Source organism: Chelmon rostratus, chromosome 20 (assembly GCF_017976325.1).
Source record: "Chelmon rostratus isolate fCheRos1 chromosome 20, fCheRos1.pri, whole genome shotgun sequence".
Lineage (NCBI taxonomy): Eukaryota > Metazoa > Chordata > Actinopteri > Chaetodontiformes > Chaetodontidae > Chelmon > Chelmon rostratus.
This window is the reverse complement of record NC_055677.1, coordinates 13,526,450-13,546,570: the sequence shown is the minus strand read 5'-3', so window position 1 is coordinate 13,546,570 and position 20,121 is coordinate 13,526,450. Positions and strand designations below refer to the sequence as shown.

The 20,121-nt window shown below is 45.5% G+C and overlaps 2 protein-coding genes across 2 annotated transcripts; both read left to right on the top strand.

Annotated features, from left to right (window-relative positions):
* The first annotated feature begins 186 nt into the window (after positions 1-186).
* tnfrsf11a (tumor necrosis factor receptor superfamily, member 11a, NFKB activator) lies at positions 187-13,526 on the top strand. Its single transcript, XM_041961602.1, has 10 exons — positions 187-500; positions 4,966-5,044; positions 5,429-5,554; positions 5,922-6,068; positions 6,158-6,248; positions 6,669-6,745; positions 6,954-7,061; positions 7,676-7,725; positions 7,937-8,897; positions 11,993-13,526. Exons 1-10 carry the CDS (start codon positions 426-428, stop codon positions 12,274-12,276), a joined length of 1,998 nt encoding a protein of 665 aa, XP_041817536.1. The 5' UTR covers positions 187-425; the 3' UTR covers positions 12,277-13,526.
* A 1,726-nt stretch (positions 13,527-15,252) lies between these two features.
* On the top strand, positions 15,253-18,646 carry LOC121623701 (retinol dehydrogenase 11-like). Its single transcript, XM_041961097.1, has 7 exons — positions 15,253-15,319; positions 15,809-15,924; positions 16,328-16,483; positions 16,776-16,880; positions 17,121-17,330; positions 17,819-18,011; positions 18,544-18,646. The coding sequence occupies exons 1-7, from the start codon at positions 15,306-15,308 to the stop codon at positions 18,644-18,646; spliced, it is 897 nt and encodes a 298-aa protein (XP_041817031.1). The 5' UTR covers positions 15,253-15,305.
* Positions 18,647-20,121: the final 1,475 nt, after the last annotated feature.

Here is a 20,121-nt window from a genome sequence, read left to right as displayed (position 1 = left end):
TTAGTCTAAGTGTCTCATACACACTCACTCATTCAGTCAGAGAGAGAGATCAGTGCATGAAGGCAGGAGGGAAGAGAGAGAGAGAGAGAGAGAGGGGGGATGAACTTTTTTCCTTACCCATGACAACGTGGAGGAGTTCCCTCCCTCAGTCAGTCAGTCAGTTTTTACAAGCTGTTGCACGAAGCTTCCTCCACAACGCGTGGGTGAAAGCAGAAGGCAGATGAGAGGAGAAGAGAAGAGGGAACCGCAGCTGCCCTGCCGGGAATGAAGGCGCAAGAATGCCCTGTGAGACGGTGTGGAGGACCCGCCACACTTACGCACGCGAGAAGAAGTGATTTCGGTTCGGATCTCGGCGTGGAGAGTCATCTTCTTGGCTGAGGGAGAGAAGAGTTTGCATCAGAGCTAGTCTCCGTTAAGCCGCAGAGATGAGACGGAACTTTTCTTCAAGTTGGATAGCCCGAGGCTGGATAACATGCGTCCTCGTCACCTTTTACGCACAGGTAAAAACACACTTGCTGCTGCTAAAACTCGGGTTTCCTCTGATAACAAGATTAAGGGATGCATTTAAAAGAGCCGATAATGACCTTTTTTTTCCTCTATGTCCTGTCTCCCACGCGCTATGTTTGCGGAGCTGTCCGGTTTTATTCACATGAGTTGCAACTCCACGAGAGTCGAGATGGTTTATTTTTCTCGAGTGGATGGACGACACGACGTGTAACAGTAAACCAGAGTACGTGTCATCACATCAGATGTTTTGTATGAACGGGTCAGAGAAGGAGCGAGGAGGAGGGAGGGGTGTTGGAGTTTTACGCCCGGACACTGACTGGAAACAGTTGTGTTTGGGTCGGGTCCACCTCCCCTGTTCTGACCGCAAGAACGCCGCTGGCAGCTGGATGCTCTTCTCCCCTCACCAGGAATTCTCTGCCGGTCCAGAGGGGACCGGCGCGGGCCAAATGGCTCATCAGGAGCCTCGTTAGCCGCGCCAGAGGAGAGGTTTCCAAAGAGGACCCAGAGGGTTAGACGCTAAAACAAAATATGTCAGTGCGCCGTGTTTCACTGTCACTTTTGTGCCATTCCTCAAAGGCTCAAATAAAATCATCCCCGTTCTAGAAACTGATCCCGTGCCACAGTTTGATTGAACGGGAAAAAAAAGTGAATGGCCCATGACATGTTGTCCATGTTGTTGTTTCGTCCAAGGAGCTAACTCCGTCCAGGTGGAGTAGTTTATAAGCTGTGGTTGCAGTGGTGGGACTGCTGGGCACCAGTGATCTATCACTGCCTGTTGGCCCCTGTGTTACCGTAAGCCCGCATCGTTATGACTTTGACTGGAACAGACGCGCTTTCTTCCCCGTTTTTCTTCTAAGCCTCTCCAACGTGTGTTGCAAGAGATCGCGCTTAAAGGAACTGCACCGCGTCCAGCGGCGCGGGAGAGACAGGAGAGTACAGGTCTGACGCCTGGAAAACGAGTCGCTGTGCGGAGGGGGGAGGAACTATTTTTCATGTACGTTTTTAAGGTGACACTGCAAACCTTTGGCTTTGCTCCGCTCTCACCGAGGTCTTGCCATCACTGACTCACAGTATCCCGAAAGAATTCCCCTTCGTTTTCTCGGTTTTCAACCACTTCATCCAATCCATTCCAAATCCATTTCAAACTGTCTGTGCGACATTGTGCAATAGAAGATTACTTCAAGATGTCGAGAGCTGAAAAGTCAGTATATCAGAAGTAAACTGAGCTTTGGCGGATTAATCTACTGGCCTCCCCAAGTGGCTCCTGTGCTCCTAACAGGTCAGCTTCTCCAGCCATCCGTGCGTTCATGCGTCCGATCATCTGTCCGTCGTTCAACCATCAGCAGCCTCTCACCACCGCCTTCGCTTCAACCATTCCATCCATCAGTCCACTGTCTCGTCAGTAATCAGTGTTGTGTCTACCTTGGTTCGAGCAGCAACTCTGCTGCAGGCCTGCAGATCCAAACTTGATTTAACTACCCAGACAACAGAGACATTCAACTGGTAGATAATGGAGCTTTGTGTGGGGAAGGAATTATAATTGTTTTAAGACCTTCGGAGTGTCTCTAACACACCTAGATCAAGCTGTGTGGTTAAATTAAAACAGTTGGCACAGATTTCAAGTGCCGTGGGACAACCTCCCCAGCTTTTTCACAGCGTCTGTTTTTGCTGAGGTTCTGTCGTTCGCGCTTTTCCAGTTTTTCGCCAACAGATTGTTGGGTTCCGCTGCTTCTCCTTCGGGTGAAGCCAGCGTCCTGCTGCAGATCTAAAAGATGTCAGCTCACGTGAGCCGTGGCTAGTTTTTCAGATAAGCAAAAGTGTGCTTTCTCATTACTCGAGCAACAATCCGCTCAAATCTGAACATGTTTAGGTGCTCGCACGGTTGAGGTGTTGAAAGCATTTATCAGGGCTATGAGATTTCAAAACTAGCAAATACCCTGATTTGTGCAGGTGGCACTTCAAAGGATTTGTTTTTATAGCTTTGAAAGAATTAATCACAGGCGCAAACATTGCACAAAGATTCAATTGTTTTGCATTATGCTTTTACAGCACCTTATCGTGGCTCGCTGAAACCTGCGGAGGCCTAAAAGTCAGGCTGTGCTTCTCTTGGCCGGGCGCCAGCGGCCGCTGCGGCCGTTATGCAAATTCTCCAGTTTTCTGACAGCAAATGGAATGCGCTCTGCGTCACGCTCCCGTTTGATAGGATCACACAACTGGTGAAGGATTTAGATACACAAAACCTCTTGGAAAAGGTGATAAAAAAAGGGGGCAGTTACTGAATATCACTAGAGCAATCAGACAATAAAAGCCCTGTTTGTCTCTTTTCTCTGTTCCATGCAGCCCGACATCCATCCATCCATGCCCCCTCTCTGTGTCCTATCTTTTTCCTTTCACAGTTTCCCTGAGACTCACACACACACACACACACACACACACACACAAACCTAAGTGTATATTTGAATCCATACAGTAGATAAAGTTAGTACTGAGGTTGGATGTTCTAGCTTGACGCTTATGATAACCTATAATCATATAGGGTGGATCAGCTCTTTTTCCTCTTACATATATATTTAGTGAGTCCAAACATACTGCCTCGCATAGCTGAGGCCCAATGTTTAGATGTGGCCGCAACAAAAATACAATTCCCAGCATTCTTTTGGCTTCCTGTGCAGTTGTTGGCTTCACAGATGTGTCTCTGCATCCATCTCTGACTCTCCGCACAAAGACGTGAACTCCTCTCGCATGGGAACCCTTCCTGCTCCTGCCACTTCTGCGCGCTGCAGCACATGGTCCTCATTAGCTCTGCGGTCCGAGCTATGAGAGCTGTGCATCATTATCCCCCCGGTTAGATTATAAAACAAAGACCGGCTGATGTGTGAGAGGCTGAGTGGAGGTAATTAAACGTTTGGCAGTTTTCATGTTGCGAGCTGCGGCGGCCTGAGGCCGGATAGACAGACACTGAGAGTTAACAGAGTTTAACGCGGAGGTGTGGGATGGAAATAACAAAGGGGGAGGGGAAATGTCTGAGTTATATCCCATTAGTTTTATCTAAACTGACATTATTGTGCATATTTTTACATGCACGCCAAGAACAGCACGAATCCAGTGGTTTGTGCAGAGTTGCATTTCGTTAGAATCAGTATAAACTGCAGGAAATTAAAACATTCAGATTTCTGTTGTGAGTTAGAGAGAAAAGACGACTATTGCTGATGAGTGCGGTGACAGACAGAGAAATGTATGAGCAGAGCAGGAGGCTGGATCTGTCACATTTCACATGGGGGACTGCAGTCTCAGCGTTTCTTCACTGTACAAATTACAGTATGAATGACTGAATCAGTGGATAATTTCAGGGGTGGAAAGGAGCTTTCAGAAGGGCTGAAAGAGAAAAAGCAGGAGGTTGGTCCGAGGTCAGAGTGCAGTCAGGCCTATAGGTTGTATTTTTTCTGCATTTATATTTAGACGCTGTGGCTTTGGCACAGTTTCTGTCATAACAGCCAGATTCTCTAATTCAGCAATGTGGCGAGGAGAACACCAGGCCCTAATTTAGGGTGGCTGGAGGGTGTGTACAGCATGTGTGTGTGTGTGTGTTAGTGTGTGTATGTGTGTGTTTGTGTGTGTGTGAGAGAGAGAGAGAGAGAGAGCCTGCACGGTTTACCTTTGTGGTCTTTATACTAGAGTTCCCAATTATTGTTTAAATCACACATGGATGTTTCACCGCTCATCTCCACGCTCCTCGCAACAAGAGCTCTGGTAATCCATGCTAATGCTATAGTTGACACTAATGAATAACAGCAGGAGACTTGGCATTATAGCAAGTCACAACAGAAGACTTTTAGGGATGAGCTCACCTGTTAGCTTAACAGCTACCTCGAGATCTCACCTTTTATTCTCACCATTTACTCAATAGGTGTTGCTGACAAATAGGCCATCCTGCCTAAATCATGGTGATTTCCTTTTAACAGCTCGCCAGCGGGGATCAGAATCTCTGCGGCCAAGTGTTTATTAATTCCAAGCCAACTGGAGCTGATCATCTACTTCCACTTGGTTCTCCTCTCGTAACTGGGTCCTATGGGGGTTTAGTGTGCTGGTTCGGAGGATGCACAGTGCTGTGGTCAGGTGCTTCTGAGAGTGTGGAAAGAATTCCTGGGCATGTCTTGGAAATGTTTTATCCATCCTCTTCGTCTCGTTGCTCACCGCCATCTCAAAATATCACGTGTGGATGTGAAAGATGAGCTGAGGAAGGAGCGTCCAAGAAAAGCGGCGCATTCATGAAGAAGATTGTATAGAGCCGATGGAAAGTTTTTTGATCAAGGGAGTCATGATGGAATTTGGTCTAACTAACCTGTTTTCTGTGGTAAAAGGATGCAAGACTGCTTTTTGCAGAAGCTGTCCGGTCACGTAAAAAAGCTGAATTCACACAAAATAACAAAACTAATGTTATGTCTTGCTGCTTTTCAGCACGTGGTCTCCAAATCTCTCCAGTGTGACGAAAAACATTACTTAAGAAACTCCAGATGCTGCAAGAAGTGTGGACCAGGTAATAACACACACACACACACACACACAAAAACACATGCACGCACGCACACATAGGGTCGAAGGTGGCGTGAGAATATTGCATATTTGCTTTGCTCAATGGAAGCAGCATGAAGTATAAATAGGTTTCCATTCACAAAGATCCTGAATCAAAAGAGGAAGGACGTTTCAAAACGGAACGTTTACACACAGTTTAGTTAGTTTTGACGTCTGATCCGCTGGAAGTACCCGCTTCTTTAAAAGAGGAAAAGGGCTCTAATTTTTTCAATTTCCTCCTCCTTTTCTCCTCTTCCATTAGGTTTTTAGTGGTTAGTGTGATTATGCATGGGTTGTTAAATCCATCTGTCTTTCTTCTCCCCCCTCTCTCTCCCTTTTTCTCCATTAGGCTTCCGTGTGTTCTCCGACTGCACCGATTCAGACGAGACTAAGTGTTTAAAATGTAACCGTGGTGAATACCAGCCCGGCTGGACTGACAAGATGCGCTGTCTTCAGCAGAAGTTCTGTGACCCAGGTCAGTACCTGCAGCCTGGAAGATTAAGGCACCACCTCTGAAGCAGTCTCAGCAGAAGCTCAGTAGTTATTATAGCAGTTTCGTAGTGATTTTGAGGTTCTCAGAAAATGCTCCAATCGTGACAGAAAACGTTCTTGTGTACAGTTTTTGATGATGTGAGCTCAAAGCTACAGCGTTCTTCAGGAAAGTGTCTCATAGAATAATCCCGAATTCTTTGCAATGAAGCCAGTTCCAAACTCCACACAAGCCGCAGCGCAACTGCAGATTCAGCCTGTGGAGTGAGGTTTTAGATGCAACACACATTATCATTCCTCTCAAGGATTTGGACCTACCTCTGCACTAAAATACTCCCCGCTTTGACCCCCAGTGAAGGGTTTCATGGAGAGGCCTGAGAACCCTGTGGCGGAGGAGCCGTGTCGCTGCGTTCCCGGCCTCCAGTGCTACCCCATCAACTGTGAGTACTGTGAGAGGATTCCCGCCTGCAGTGCTGGATATGGGCTGGAGGTGGACCCTGGTGAGACGCGCTCACACAAAATCAAAATCAAACCATTAACACCGGGGTGTCACTTAGAGATAAACCACAATGCATGTTGCTAATTCCAGAGTCGACTAACGGAAGGAAGATCTGTGTTGCATGCAAGAAAGGCTTCTTCTCTGCTGACAACAGCGCCGAACCATGCAAACAATGGACTAAGTAAGTGCATATATGCGCGCACGCATCCACACACGCCCAACCACACACGCGCACACACACAGTTTTTAGCCTGGGTCCTTTTAATTTTGTGAAAGGAGAATGGGTAGTTTGGGTAGCTCTCCTCTGGCTCACCACCAGCCAGCTGCCATGAGTAATGCTCACACCACTTCCTCTGGAACCCGAGACCAGACACCAGCTTCCACTGCTGGCCAGATCAGTGACGATGACGATGACGATGGCGATGACGATGGAGAGACATAGAGGGAATTTTGTTTTTCTCCCCGTCTGCCTGTCCCTCGTCATCGCAGATGCATCCGTAAAGGTTAGCAGGTTGGCCGGCGGAGAGGCGGAAAGAAGAAAACATGTCATGCGTCCGCTCCTGTTCACTCAGTGTTTCTGCCATTTCGTCCTCTCTTCTAGCTGTAAGGCTGAGGGCCGGAGTGAAACGAAGCCGGGCAGCGCTCGGGCTGACGCAGCGTGCGGACCGCCTGTCTCTGGTAAGACGCCGACACTTTCCCCGCAGACCTTTTGTGTTGAGCCAATTCCATGCACATTTAACTGCTCAAAATAAAGATGCACTTACGTAAAGCATGTGTGGCAGATAACTCCTGCTACTGGAACAATTAGAAAAAAGTCTGATTCATCGTATTCATATTCATCACTGACGGTAGACATGCTCTGAACCTCTCTCTCTCTCTCTTGCAGGTGCAGCACCCTCCTGGGTCGTCGTGTCAGTGCTGTCAGTCATCACCGTTCTGTGTCTCCTCATCCTGCTCCTCTTCTGCTACAAGGACAAGCTGAAATTACTCTCTGGTAGGTTGCAGCCATATCGATCCTGAAGCTCTCCTGTGGCTAGATGCTTCATTTTTATTGTTATGACTGATTTCAAGGTATCATACCGTGTAGACGCTGGTTCACGACAGACATGCATTGACATATGCAGGTGGTGCACATTGCACATTAACTATGCATTAAGAATACGTTGTATTTGTAAAAAAAAAAAAAAAAAATGCTCAAATAGTTTGTGTGTAGAAGAGAACCAGAGGGGTTACAATACAACTGACGCTCTTTTATTTGAAATCTGTTCTACACGGCTTGTTAAACTCAGTACATCCTTTCCAGCATTTATCAAATATGTCTGCCTTGGGTCTCAAAGCAAATGTTCCTTATTCTATTACAGAAATCTCATGCATCACATTAAACCATTTTTCATTATGGCTTTTTTTACTGGCGAGCAGCATTATTCTAAACATGTGTGCTCCCGAAAAGCCAAGAAGCTGTGGCGGCGTCTAACCCAAATATGAGACCCGGAAACAAAAGTCAACCTTGATTTTTCAAACCTTTTTCCGTCCAATCTCTAAGTGTCTTCCAGAACACATCTGCTCCTGCGTTTTGCTCAGCATTGAGTTGTTGTTTTCTTTTTCTAGTAAATCTGCGATCCTGTGTTCAGAATCTGAAGAGGACCAGGATACAACAGGTAAAGTGGAATTCCAGTTAAAAGCAATGGAAGTACACAAAGAATCCCATCTACTTATTAGAGTGTTTGTGAAATTTATGATCAAATGAAACACTTAGGAACAAATACAGCATTTATTTCTTTATGACCTAGTCTATGGTTTGGGAAGTCAAATATTTCTTTCTATTCATGCACAAAATAACAGTTATTTACAATTTTCCTTTCGCTCTAGGAGACCTTGGCCCCTCTCTACCACAGTGGAGCAGGAGGAGGAATAGGAGGAGGCCCTGGAGGCCCCAAATGTACACCATGTGAGACCACCAAACTCATCTGCCAAGCGCCCCACAGCCCCGCTGATGAGCCCCCATGCACGTTCCCCACCTCTGTTCCCGGTGTCAAGGTCTCGCTGCCCCTAACAGGGGAGATGACAGAGGAACAGGAGACCAAGGGGAAGACAGTGATGGAGGATCAGAGCGAGGGGTCTGGAGAACCTGAGGAGGTGTCGGAAGAAGAGGAGATCGTGAGCGCGTCTCCTCTTTTGGCAGGTTCTTGTGTGTGTGTCATCCCCGTCCGAGAGCCACTGGAAGTAGGGGAGAATGAGGACTGCAGCCAGGCCGTCAGCCCTGGGACTCCAGGAACCTGCTCATGTGGCGGGCTTGATGGAGATGAAAGCGGGAAGGTGGAGAAAAGTGAGAGCGTAAGGGCGGACAATGGAGAAAAGGGGGACAGACATCAAGAAAAAATGGTTTTGGCCAAGAGTGAGACAGGCCTCGCGTCCCTTGTCTCTCTTTCACCGCCACTCCTCCACTCCTCCTCTGATATCCCCCCATCCAGTCCACTTCCTGAACTCTGCCTGCCGTTGTCCCAGGCCCAGGTGAGACCAGAGTTCAAGCCTCACCTGGCTGACAGGTCATTTGTAAAGCAGGAGGGATTATACAGACTGGCGAGCACAGACTCCACCTCAAAAGAGAACAGCACAACCTCTGCGATGACCTCGGTCAGCCCCTTGATGACTTCCTCCTCTGTTGGAGATCTCTACCTGGACAAGGCCCCTGAGGCCTCGAGCCCGGAGCAAGGCCAGGCACTTTCCTGGGGGGATAGCAGGGGAAACAAGCTCTCTTCTGTGGAGTCAGAACTGGAGTGCACGCCCGAGAGCCTCCATAGTCAGCTGGCTGAACCAACTCTTACCTCAGGTTGGTGAAAATGTAAAACCTTTACAGTTTTAAGCCCAATTATGTAGAAATGTGTTTAAAAAAACACTATGGAAGCCTTTTGCTGGCAAAATTGAAATGAGAAAAATGAGAATATTAAAAACAAAATTATGAGATAATAACTCAAGTCAAAATTCTGACATGCTACCTCAGAGTTTTTTAACTGAGAAGCTAGATACTAGTTTGACTTGCTAAAAGTCAAAATTATAAGTTCATTAACTCATGATTTTGTCTTAATTCATCATGTGAAGTAGTCATACTGTTACATTTTTAAATCTGACTTATTTCCTCAAAATTATGAGTTTTTAATAAAGTTGGCTTTTCACCTTCACTCAAATCAACAGTCTGATTTATTATTGGATAGCAAGAACAGTGACCTGGGAAGTCAGTCTCATAATTCTGATCCAGCATCTCATTATTTTCACTCAGTATTACCATTAGTGTTTTTATTTGTATTATTACACAAGTTTACTTTCCATGGCGCAAATGGGCTTCCATACATCTGTGTGTAGATTCCCAGAAAGCCGAGCTGTTTGTGGCTCTCTCGGGGCAATACAAAGATGCTATGGAGATGAATATTTGCTGGATAATTTTGCTATGACCACTCGACAATGTCAGTGAAGACTGAATGCGCAGTGGTTGTGTGCTATGGGGATAATGGCTCATTACAAAGACTGTGGGACCACAGTTGTGTTTGCCAGGTGGATTCTGTGCTCTTTGTTTGTGTAGGCAGCCACCACCGTGTTGCCACAGGGTCGTAGCCATACATGATTTGATGCACTGCATAGCAGCGTTCCCTCGCCGCAGAATAGGTGGGACCGGCCGCGAAGAATAACAGAATGAAATATATGTCGGTTTTAATGGAAAGTTTTACTGTCACACGGTTGAACTTGCATTGTTCTCGCTGAGACCTTTGCACACTGCCAAAGAGAAAAATCTCCGGGAATCGCATTTATTGTGCCTCAAACACTGAGCGGTTACGGTTAGTTATAAAAGCAGTATTATCAGAACCGTCTGCTCAGGACAGTGGTCTGCTCAAATTGGGGTGTTATTAGGTGAACAAAACTTATGGCAGAGGATTGGAATAAGAAGTTTGCATGATCGTGTCCAAGAAATATGTTTTTATTAAAGCCAGTACTGATAGTTGGATCCTGGATTTTTTTTTTTTGGGGGGGGGGGGACCACACAGGGAGCAGGAATAAGATATGTGAGTGTTTGATGAGCTAGCGAACCACCAGAACCACACTCCAACGTAGTGTTGTGCTTGTGTGTCAGTGCGAACTATGCCATCTACAAAGCTCCTGTTTACCCAGAGTTCCATAGGGTTGCGCAAAGTTACCACAGCTTTAATTGAAGCAAGATGTGCGCAGCTTGAGTAATACTTTTATAACCCTGCCCACCTAACAAACACACACACACACACACAAACTTGTGAAGACTTTTTTTTTTTTTTTTTTTTACTCTCACTGATGACTGGGTACTTTAATTACACGCTTGCCGGCCCGACATGAACACCATTTCCCATCATGCAGTAATGACAGAAGATTAAATGGACTTCCCGCACACGCTATTTTAAGGTCAAGCGAGGGTGAGAGGTCTCACCTGTCCCCCTCTGCCTCATGCAGATCACACACACAGCATCAGTCTAATCTGGTGGCCACTGGGACAGTTGGTCCTAGGGCACCTCAACAGTAGTGATGACCCTGATATATTTTACTGTTGGATGGGGCAAAACTGGCAGCTGTCCACATGAGAACCAGTGAGACGTTGGTGTGGACAGTTGTGGTTTTCTTTGAGCCTGAACAGGAGAGGGGTCCTGTAAGAGTTCAACTTTAGTCTTTGGTTTAAAAGCCTTGTCAGTAGACTGTATTGCTACAGTTGTTGGGCATCCAGAAAAATCAGCTTGGTATTAAGAAAGGATAAACAGAGGAACCCAAGCAGATTCCACAGAGCTTTGTTTTCAGAGTTGCGGTGAAATGACATACTTTCAAGCTAGACCTCTCAGACTGGTATTCCGGGAAAGGCTCTCAGATGGGGAACACAGAGACGCACTTTCTGTGAGTGTGGGACTGTGTTAGTGCGTCCTCGCAGCTTTACAGGGCTGCGTGTGTGTGTGTGGGTTTGTGTGTGTGTGTAGGGGTAAAAGTGTCTGCTGGAGCCTCTTTGCTTACATTCGCTGTGAAATTCTGCGCGTGCGCGTATGTGTGACTAGATGAGGCATGAGCTGTGAGTCACGGAGGGTCGGCCGGTGCTGTCTGCTGGAAACTCAGACGGGAGGCTGGATAAAATAGGAACCAGAGGCTTAATGTGGTGAAAGATGGCTTTCAAAACAAAAACAACACAGTTTATTTCCTAATTCACCTGGCTGGCTGAGATCCATACGCGAACACCACATGGACGCCGGTAGATCCGTACAAGTTTGCACAAATGAGAGCACATTGTGGATTTACGAATAAAGTCGAATAAAACAATGGAAAGTTCTCTTGTGGAGAACCATGCAACTGGACGGAAGAAAGGTTAGAAAGAGGTGAACAACACGTTTATTCAGCCACGTCTGTAAAACCCTAAACCCTTGACAAACGGCTTGTTTTCACAGGTCTTCAGTTTCTCACGCTAAAGAGCGCTGGAAGCAAATAGGGCAGAAAGGATATGATATGGTGGTCTATGTAGCTGCGGCCTTTCTGTGGTCACCCTGCATGGTCATTACACCCACTGTCCGTTTGTCATCTGAGGTTAGCCAAGATACAGTGCCCTCTTCAATTACATCATGGAGAGGGGAAGCTCTATCTGCCTGTGTGTAGGTGGGAGCTTTAAAGGCAGTGTCTTACACAACAACACCATATATATACATATTTCTACACATTTTCCAATAGGGTGTCATGGCACTTTAGACCAGTTACGTCAGAAATTATTCATCAGTCATTAAAACCAAGGCTTTTGTCACACTAATCCACTTATTATGTACGTATGTACAGAGTATGTACCGGGCAAATATTATCCATAAATAGTGTCCCCTTCTTCCCCTTTCACCACTCTTGTGCCCTCTCACAATATCCTCTTTTCTTCATTTTGTTCAGGTCAGGTGTCTGGGAGCCACAACACCACCTTCATCTCTAGCGGCCAGGTGATGAACTTCAGCGGCGACGTCATCGTCGTCTACGTCAGCCAGACGTCCGTGGGCAGCGACGGGGCGGGGCAGGACGACGCCTTCGGGAGCCCTGTCCAGGAAGAGGCCAACGAGACGGCCCCGTTCTTCCAGAGCTGCCTGAGGTCACGAGGGGACTCCATTTCCCAGGACTACTTGCAGGACGAGACACTGCCGGTGCAGGAAGCGATGGAGGAGCGGCCAGCGGGAAAATGAGATGTGACCAGCGGCTGCTTCGTCGTCAGTGCAGAGATCATCTCTGTAACCACCCGTGATCATTCCTGGTGGTTACTTCATCTTCAATTAAATTACAAATAACAGGAAAAAAAACACAATCTGATAACCACATCAGCTTTCTGTACAAGAACAAGGAAGGCTTTTAATTTAATGATGGACTGCAATCTTTCCATTTTACACATTAGTGACTGAATCTTGTCTCCTGCATCTCCAAAGTGCCTTTTTTCATTTTCCGGTGGAAAGCTGCAGGCCTTTTCAAATGGAAACTCCCTCCATTCCAGACACTGATGGGGAATTTTGTTGGGAATTGGATGTGGAACTAGAGTTCAGACTGGAAGAACGTCATGTTTTTATTCCTGTATGGAAATTGCAGCTGGGTCTTGATACAAAGGAGTTACTATCTTTTTTATTTCCCACCGTTCATCATTGAATGGCGCAGGTTAAAGTCTGCCGAATCCGAGCTTTTAACTGTTCTAAATTTGACATTTGGAGGGCTTCCTTACACAACGAAATGTGCCCCATGTGGAAATAATTGTGTTTGCCCGAAAAATCAAGCCGTGAAAGTAAATATTTTTATGGTAGAAAATTCAATCGATTTGCTGCATTAAAATCTGGCAGGGTAGAATCAGAGTTTGTAGAAAAAGATATATATATAGTCATGAATTGAAGGCATTTCACTGAGTGAATTTTCCTTTTTTTCTGGTTTGCAGGGTTTAACAAAAGCTATTTTAGAGACGCACTCAGTTTTGGTACAATGCTTGTTTATCCTGTATGTAGACTTTTTTTATTCTCTTCTTATTGCACCACAAGTGCAGTTTGTGTCTATAAGAAAAAAAATGCTATGCATTTGATAAGCTATTTTATTACTGGTTTGTTTTGTTTCATTATGTATTAATGTGCAAGCCTTAATGAAGAAAAGTAAAATGTCAACCTGTTTATATTTAGTTTTAATTAATTTTACAAAGTAGATGTCTATGTGTCCTCTCAGAGGACGCACATGTGATCAACGCTTGTATATATTTCAAACGAAGCTTGATGTATTGGCGACGACCAGAATGAATATTCTCTTTTTGCTTTCTCTCATTTGATTTGAGGTGTGGAAGTGTTAAGTGGAGCCGTCGACAGCAGGCAAAACACAGACTATAGCTGGAGTTAAAAGGGACTGTTCAATATATTATGTATGCACCCTTTCAATAATTTTTGTACATATCAATCAAACAATTGCAATGAATGACTAAAAGAATATTTTGATTGAAATTAAATATGTTTTGCATCTAATCCTTTCAGGGATGGCTGCCATCCTGCATTCTGTGGTTTCTCTCTGTCAACTTTCCTATTCTGGGATTGACAAATTACAATGAGCGAGTCATTTCTCTCCTCAAGATGATCTATAATCTTTGTGAAGCAATTCTAATTACACATGTGGCAAGGCCTCTCTGTCTTTGTCCCCGTGTTGACAGACGGACAGACAGGCAGCCTTTCATCAGGCCCGGGGATGGCGAGCAGCTGTGAGGAGAAACTAATCTAGCAGTCAGACCAGCTAGCGTCACAGAGAGACCACATGAGAGGAGCTGGCAGCACTCATTTAGGCCTGGTTTGGGTCAGCAGGAGTATGTTTATGTACGTGTGTGCGCGTGTGTGTGCCCGTCTGAGTGTGTGTGTAAGTGTGCATCTTGTCCCCGCTTATTTTATGGTTGTTTGTGAAAACAGGAAGTTATGACTAGCTTTCACATGGTTTACATGAGACCTGGCTGGCCGGCCAACACAGAACCGTACTGTAGATTTAAATGATTTCAGCTTTTTTGTTTTTTCAGCCTTCCCCCGTGTGAGAAAACAGCCTCTCATTTAACTGAGGATATGCAGGAAGTTGCTGCAGTCCGCCCCCTAGTGGTAACTGTATGGTAGGATGACAAACAGACAAGAAATCTCAAGTAAATATGAAAGTTTTGACTTTAAAAAGGAGTGCAAGACAAGGCATGTCACGTTTTTTATAAACAGGTCCTACATTGACTAGATAAAGCCTGTGGTGTCATTTTAACATACTAATCCAACGGTTTTTTAAATGATAATGAAATAAAAGGAAGGAAGGTGAGGGGAGACCCCCCTCAGCATTCATACCCCTTACTGCATGCTCACTGTCACCCCAATTAACAGTTAGGATAACAGCTTTACTGCACATAGAGTACAGCTCAGTGATAACTGAGACCTTCCTGTGGAAAGCACCAGAAAACCCACAATGGCGAAACGCTGAAATTACAGTCGGCTCACCTGTGGATCCAGTTTCTCGATTTCACCGGCAGTGGCTCTGCCGCACAGACACTTGCATGAGATTAGTCAGTTTTCCCCTGTGGTGATTTTACACGCGGCAGATGCAGTTTCTAGTTGCTTCGTGCGGAATGATTTTGCAGGACACACGAGGAGCTTCCAAACATGATGAATTGCTTTAAAGCCTTAAATGACACTAGCAAAGAGTGGAAAAGGTCAATTCACTCGGCGACACCCCACTAGCAGACCTTCAAATGCTGTTTACAGGTTAATGTCTCGATACAGAAAAGATTTGAGTGCTTTTCTTGTGGTATAGTTACTTTTACCAGAAACTTGATTTTTGGGCAAATTGCATAGAAGAGAAAAAGAAAAGATGCATGATGTTACAACACTTTGTTGTGTAAGTCTGCTGAGTCAGTAGTCAGGGTCAGTTTGTACAAATACACAAATAGCTCTCTGTTACTTGGGTTATACATCAGTACTTGTGATTGCTTGAAATTCTATCTGATCGATTAGTCACAATCAGATTCAGACTCAACAAGGGGGGGTTTGTCTTAAGTTACGACTTCTGAACGCTCTCTAAATCACGTTAAGGCCAAATACGTCCTTCTTCCTCCGCCTGTGCCATTTCTCTGCTGCCTCCCCGTTCGCGCAAGGCCAGAGCCTTGAGACGTCGGCGGTGAAATAAGGAGCCACTCAAACTTTAGGAGGGATATTACAAGTTTAGATCACAAACTGCAGGAATGCAAGCAATCAGGTAAGAAGCCCCTGAAGCGGGATTTGATCACCAGATAAAAAGAGAAGATAAAAGTAGATCAATTACTTTTAAGAACTGCTTTTAGTGACGTAATGGAATTTTATATGCAAACCAAATTTCTATTCACAAATTGCTTCGGTTTTACCGGATATGGGTGTAAGATGGATGCAGATTGTCGCTTCAGCTCAGCTCAGACAGACGCTGAAATATCAGTTCAAGGCCTTGTGACTTTCAGCTTCATTTCATACGATGACTGTGGTTCCTGGCATTCGCTGTTTTGCCTTAGGTGGTGAACCTCACCCACCTTGTAATTTAGCTGCAGTAAGGTTAAACAAACATGTCGCATAAACAGTCATTTATTCCCTTCATTTCTCTTACAAAGCTCTTACTCTGTTGACAGTAATTAATCGAATCTCACCATCATGTTTGGTGTCAAGATCCCCCTTAATATTTCTCTGATGGCTCACACCTTCCTACTTCACTCCTCAGGTCTCTGTTTATCCCCAAGTGGTCTTCAGATGTGCGCCTAGATGGGAAGACAGCTATAGTAACGGGGGCCAACGTTGGAATAGGCAAAGAGACGGCCAAAGACCTGGCCGGCAGAGGCAAGCAAACACAGCTAAAGACAAATGAGCACCACGATGACTTATAGGATCTTTGTGCTGCTGTGCTATTCTTTCTTGCTGTGTGACTCAGAGTGCTTGTGTGGAAAATCTTTTCAGCTTAACAAGCTTGCGCAAGAATAGCAAATATAATGAGGTGGCTCAAGTATTAAACTGCTAAAAGAATTGAGATAAATAATGCTCATAAGCATGTGAGCCAATAAAATACAGCTAAAACATGCTAGACCAGAGCTGATGCCCGCCACGCTGTATGTATGGACACATAAACGCTGACAGGGAGAGAGATGTTTAAAAGGAAGCTCAGCGTCACTTGGCCCCGTTCACATTTCGACATGAATGCACATGCAAAGGCACAGTCACCATTAAGAGGCATTAATCTCCGTAGGTGCTCGGGTGATTCTGGCGTGCAGAGACATGGCGAAGGGAGAGCAGGCTGCTCGCGACATCATGAGGGAGGTGAAGGCAGCCAAGGTAGTCGCCAGGCAACTGGATCTGGCCGACACCAAATCGATCTGCCAGTTCGCTGAGAATATCTACAACAGTGGGTGGCACACACACACACACACACACACACAGAAAGAGAAAGAGTCGTGCTCCCTTCACATTTGGGCACATTACATAGACTTCCATTCATTTCCCAGAGACTTACCCTAACCAGAACCACTACTTGCCCTTACCCCTAACCTTAACCCAAGTCTGCACCTTAAATTTGATGATTTACATTATGGGGACTTGCGTTTTGTCCCTATCAGGAAGGCGACATGACTGCGTAAACAGATTTATGTCCCCACAACATGAGTAGCAACAGACTTCAGATGCATTTTGTTTTCCAGCTGAGAAGGCTCTTCACTACCTGATCAACAATGCAGGTGTAGCGATTTGCCCTCACGGCCTCACAGCGGATGGATACGAGATGCAGTTTGGAGTCAATCACTTGGGTACGAGATCAAACGTTTCAGGCAATAAACCAGTATTAGGGAGATTGAAAATGATTTTTTAAGTGTATAAAATGAATACAAGCATTAGCATGCAGCAATAAAACAAATTGTCAACCACCTCTTTTTGGTGGCCTTTTAAATTTGCTTATGAATGTATTTCCCCTCAGTTTTCACTGTGCTCCTTCTGTGCCTTCTTTTCTCTCGCTCCAAACTACTCTCGCCCACCTTCCCCCTCCTCAGGTCATTTCTTCCTGACCTTTCTGTTACTGGACTTGCTGAAGCACTCTGCACCGTCGCGGGTCATCAACGTGTCATCGGCAACGCAAGCCATGGGCAAGATCCAGTTTGATGACCTGAGCGGTGAGAAGGACTACCACCCTTTCAGGGCCTACGCACAGAGCAAGCTGGCCAACGTCCTGTTTACCAGAGAGTTGGCCAAAAGGACTGAGGGTAGGGTGTGTGTGTGACACATATTAAGCATCATGTACTGTTTATTTCTGTTTCTGAGCCTTTTTGTCTCTTTCCCTGCGCATGAAAAATCAATCTGTGTCTCTGGTGAGTGTGAGAGTCTCATGCCTCAACCACCAAGGCTCTGGGCAAGAAGCAGAGCAAGGAGCAACATGTTCGTAGAAAACACAGATGTTTTAAAGAATTAATGGTTGCCACACTGATCACACCTTGTTTGCCATTCCTGCTGGTAATCTAATAATTTCTATAGAGATTATCGAGAGTAAAGAAAGGCTTTTTGTGCTCAAGTATTATCATGCAAACGATGCATGCCAGTGTTTCGATGATATGTAAAACTTCAGGACGATTTTGCCATGGTTTGTGAAAGTGATCTCATGGATTTACTCTTTTACTTTCCTGCATGAACTAAACATCCACATCAACGCGTCTGAGAGAGATGTCTGGACCTAAATGCATCCCTTTGCCTTCAGCTCTAGGTGTGATGGCATACTGTGTGGACCCCGGCGCGGTGAACACTGAAATCACAAGGCACTTCATGCGCCCTCTTGTGGACTTCATCAAGACCTTCAGTTTCCTGATCAAGACCCCGGCAGAGGGAGCTTACACCACCGTCTACTGCACAGTCACCCCTGAGAGCCAGCTGCTCACCGGAGGATACTACAAGTCAGTTTGAACTGCTGCTGCGGTGGCAGCGACACTCAGGTTCAGTTCAAATTAGCCACTCAGCGCCACCTGCGGAGTGAGGGCAGGCATCACACCACACACGTTTAAGCAGCCAGATGTCAGTGTTTCTTTGATGGTGCAGGGTGCTGACAGGAACTGTGGCTGTCATTAACATATTCATCAAAGCCACAACATCAGTAGCATCTCCTACTGGCTTGTGGGTAATGCAGGTCACCTAAGATTCCTCAGCAGGACACCATGAAACATCTTAAAAGGGACCAGATGCAAAAAAAAATCAGCTACATCTGAATCAATCTCAGCTACTGATTGGCCGTGCACTCTTCTCATGATATTATATGTAGAAGGCATCATTCGCAACTGATTTCCCTACTTAATTCTGCACCAGTGCCAAAAGAGGTTTGCAAAATAGAGAGAAACAAAAGGCATTTTAAAACTTGAAGATGATGACAATTTTGCATGTGCAAAAAGTGGTAATTACTCTTTCTTTCCCTTTCCCCCCCTATTCTTACAGGGACTGCGCCAGCGCTATGAGCTCCAGGGCGGGTCAGGATGATGGCACCGCCTTAAAGCTGTGGGCCGTGAGCTGCCACATGCTAGGCATCCGCTGGAGATAGACTTTAACAGACTCAAATAAGCCACCACCCCACCCCCCACGCATGCTTGGAAGCAACGCTCATGAGCCACCATGAGCACTACTTATGATGATGCTGGGTTTGCTGAATGCTGAAAATGTGACACAGGCTGCATGCGATGCATGACAGATAGTTTGAGCATATGAAACAAATGTGATGTGGTTACTGTAGTTTGACTGGAGGTTTAAGGCTGACATGCAAACTTGTCAGGGTAGGAAAAGACAACAGCTGCAGCGAATAAAAATACCCCTGATATCCCAAACTGATATTGTTCTCATGTGTCTTATTTAATTTTTTTATCTTAACAGTTGTGTGAAGGACTCCTGCTCTGACTTTCAATATTTTCCAAGATTGATTATGGTTTTTTTTAATTATTTTTTTACTTTTTTGGAGCTCCTCACTGACGGGGTTTGGTATTGTGCTGAAATTTGACTTTCGAGGACCTCAAGTGGCAGGAAGCAGTGTGGGAAGATTATCACAATAAAAGCACGGTGATTAGATATGACAGCATAATCAACCATTGCTGTTAATTTTCTAGTAGGATTTTTTTTTTTTTTAGTTTATTTATAGGGACAGTTTCATTCAACGCTTTGGATCCCAGTCCACTCTCTTGAGTCCCCTCCGTCCAGAACTTGAGCCCCTCCGACAGCAGGAGGCAGCGGGAGAACAGGCTGCTCCCCATCCTGCTCCCCATCCTGCTCAATTTGGGAATCAATTATGCGTCAGGCTCGCTCCTGATTGGCCCGGCCGCGGTACTGCGATAGCAGACGCGGCGGGGTGGGGGAAACAGATGACGGGCACGAAATCAATTGATCAGCTGTTTGGGAGGCTCGGTGGGGGTGAACTCGTCGTTCGCTGAAAAGTCGCTCACCGGCTGCTGAGGTGGACATTTGTTGCTCCTGAGGAACAATGTACTGCAGGTAAGGCGGAGGATAGTGAACCTGTCAGGCGCGGGGGAGGCGGTGAGGCTGGCGGTGTGAATGACGGGGGGTGTTAGAAATGTTTGGGAGGCTACAGCACATCGTGTCACCAGATTTGCCAGATGAGATCTGTGTAAAAATGTGCAAACCGCGTCGATTCGGACCGTTTTTCATTGCTTGCAAATGATTTGCTTTGAGGAATTATTTAAAAAACAGCTGAATTAATCAATCTGATGATTTTAAGTGAGTTTGAGCTGAAGATTTTCTTTCATTCTTGCAGGAAATTAGACTATTTTCATGTAATCAGGGAATATGAAGGCAGATCACAGAGTCTGGTGTGTGCCTAAATGTGACAAACATGTCTAAATGTTTTTATTTGTGTGAAACTGATGCAATCATCAACCAGCATGTTTACCACCTTTGATTTTTCTGTTTGCATATTTCCAAACGTCCTCACTTTAGTGGAAAATTCCACAAAGGATCAGGTCTCTGTATAAACAAAGTAGATTACTGCCAGCAGAAGCAGTGGAAACTTGT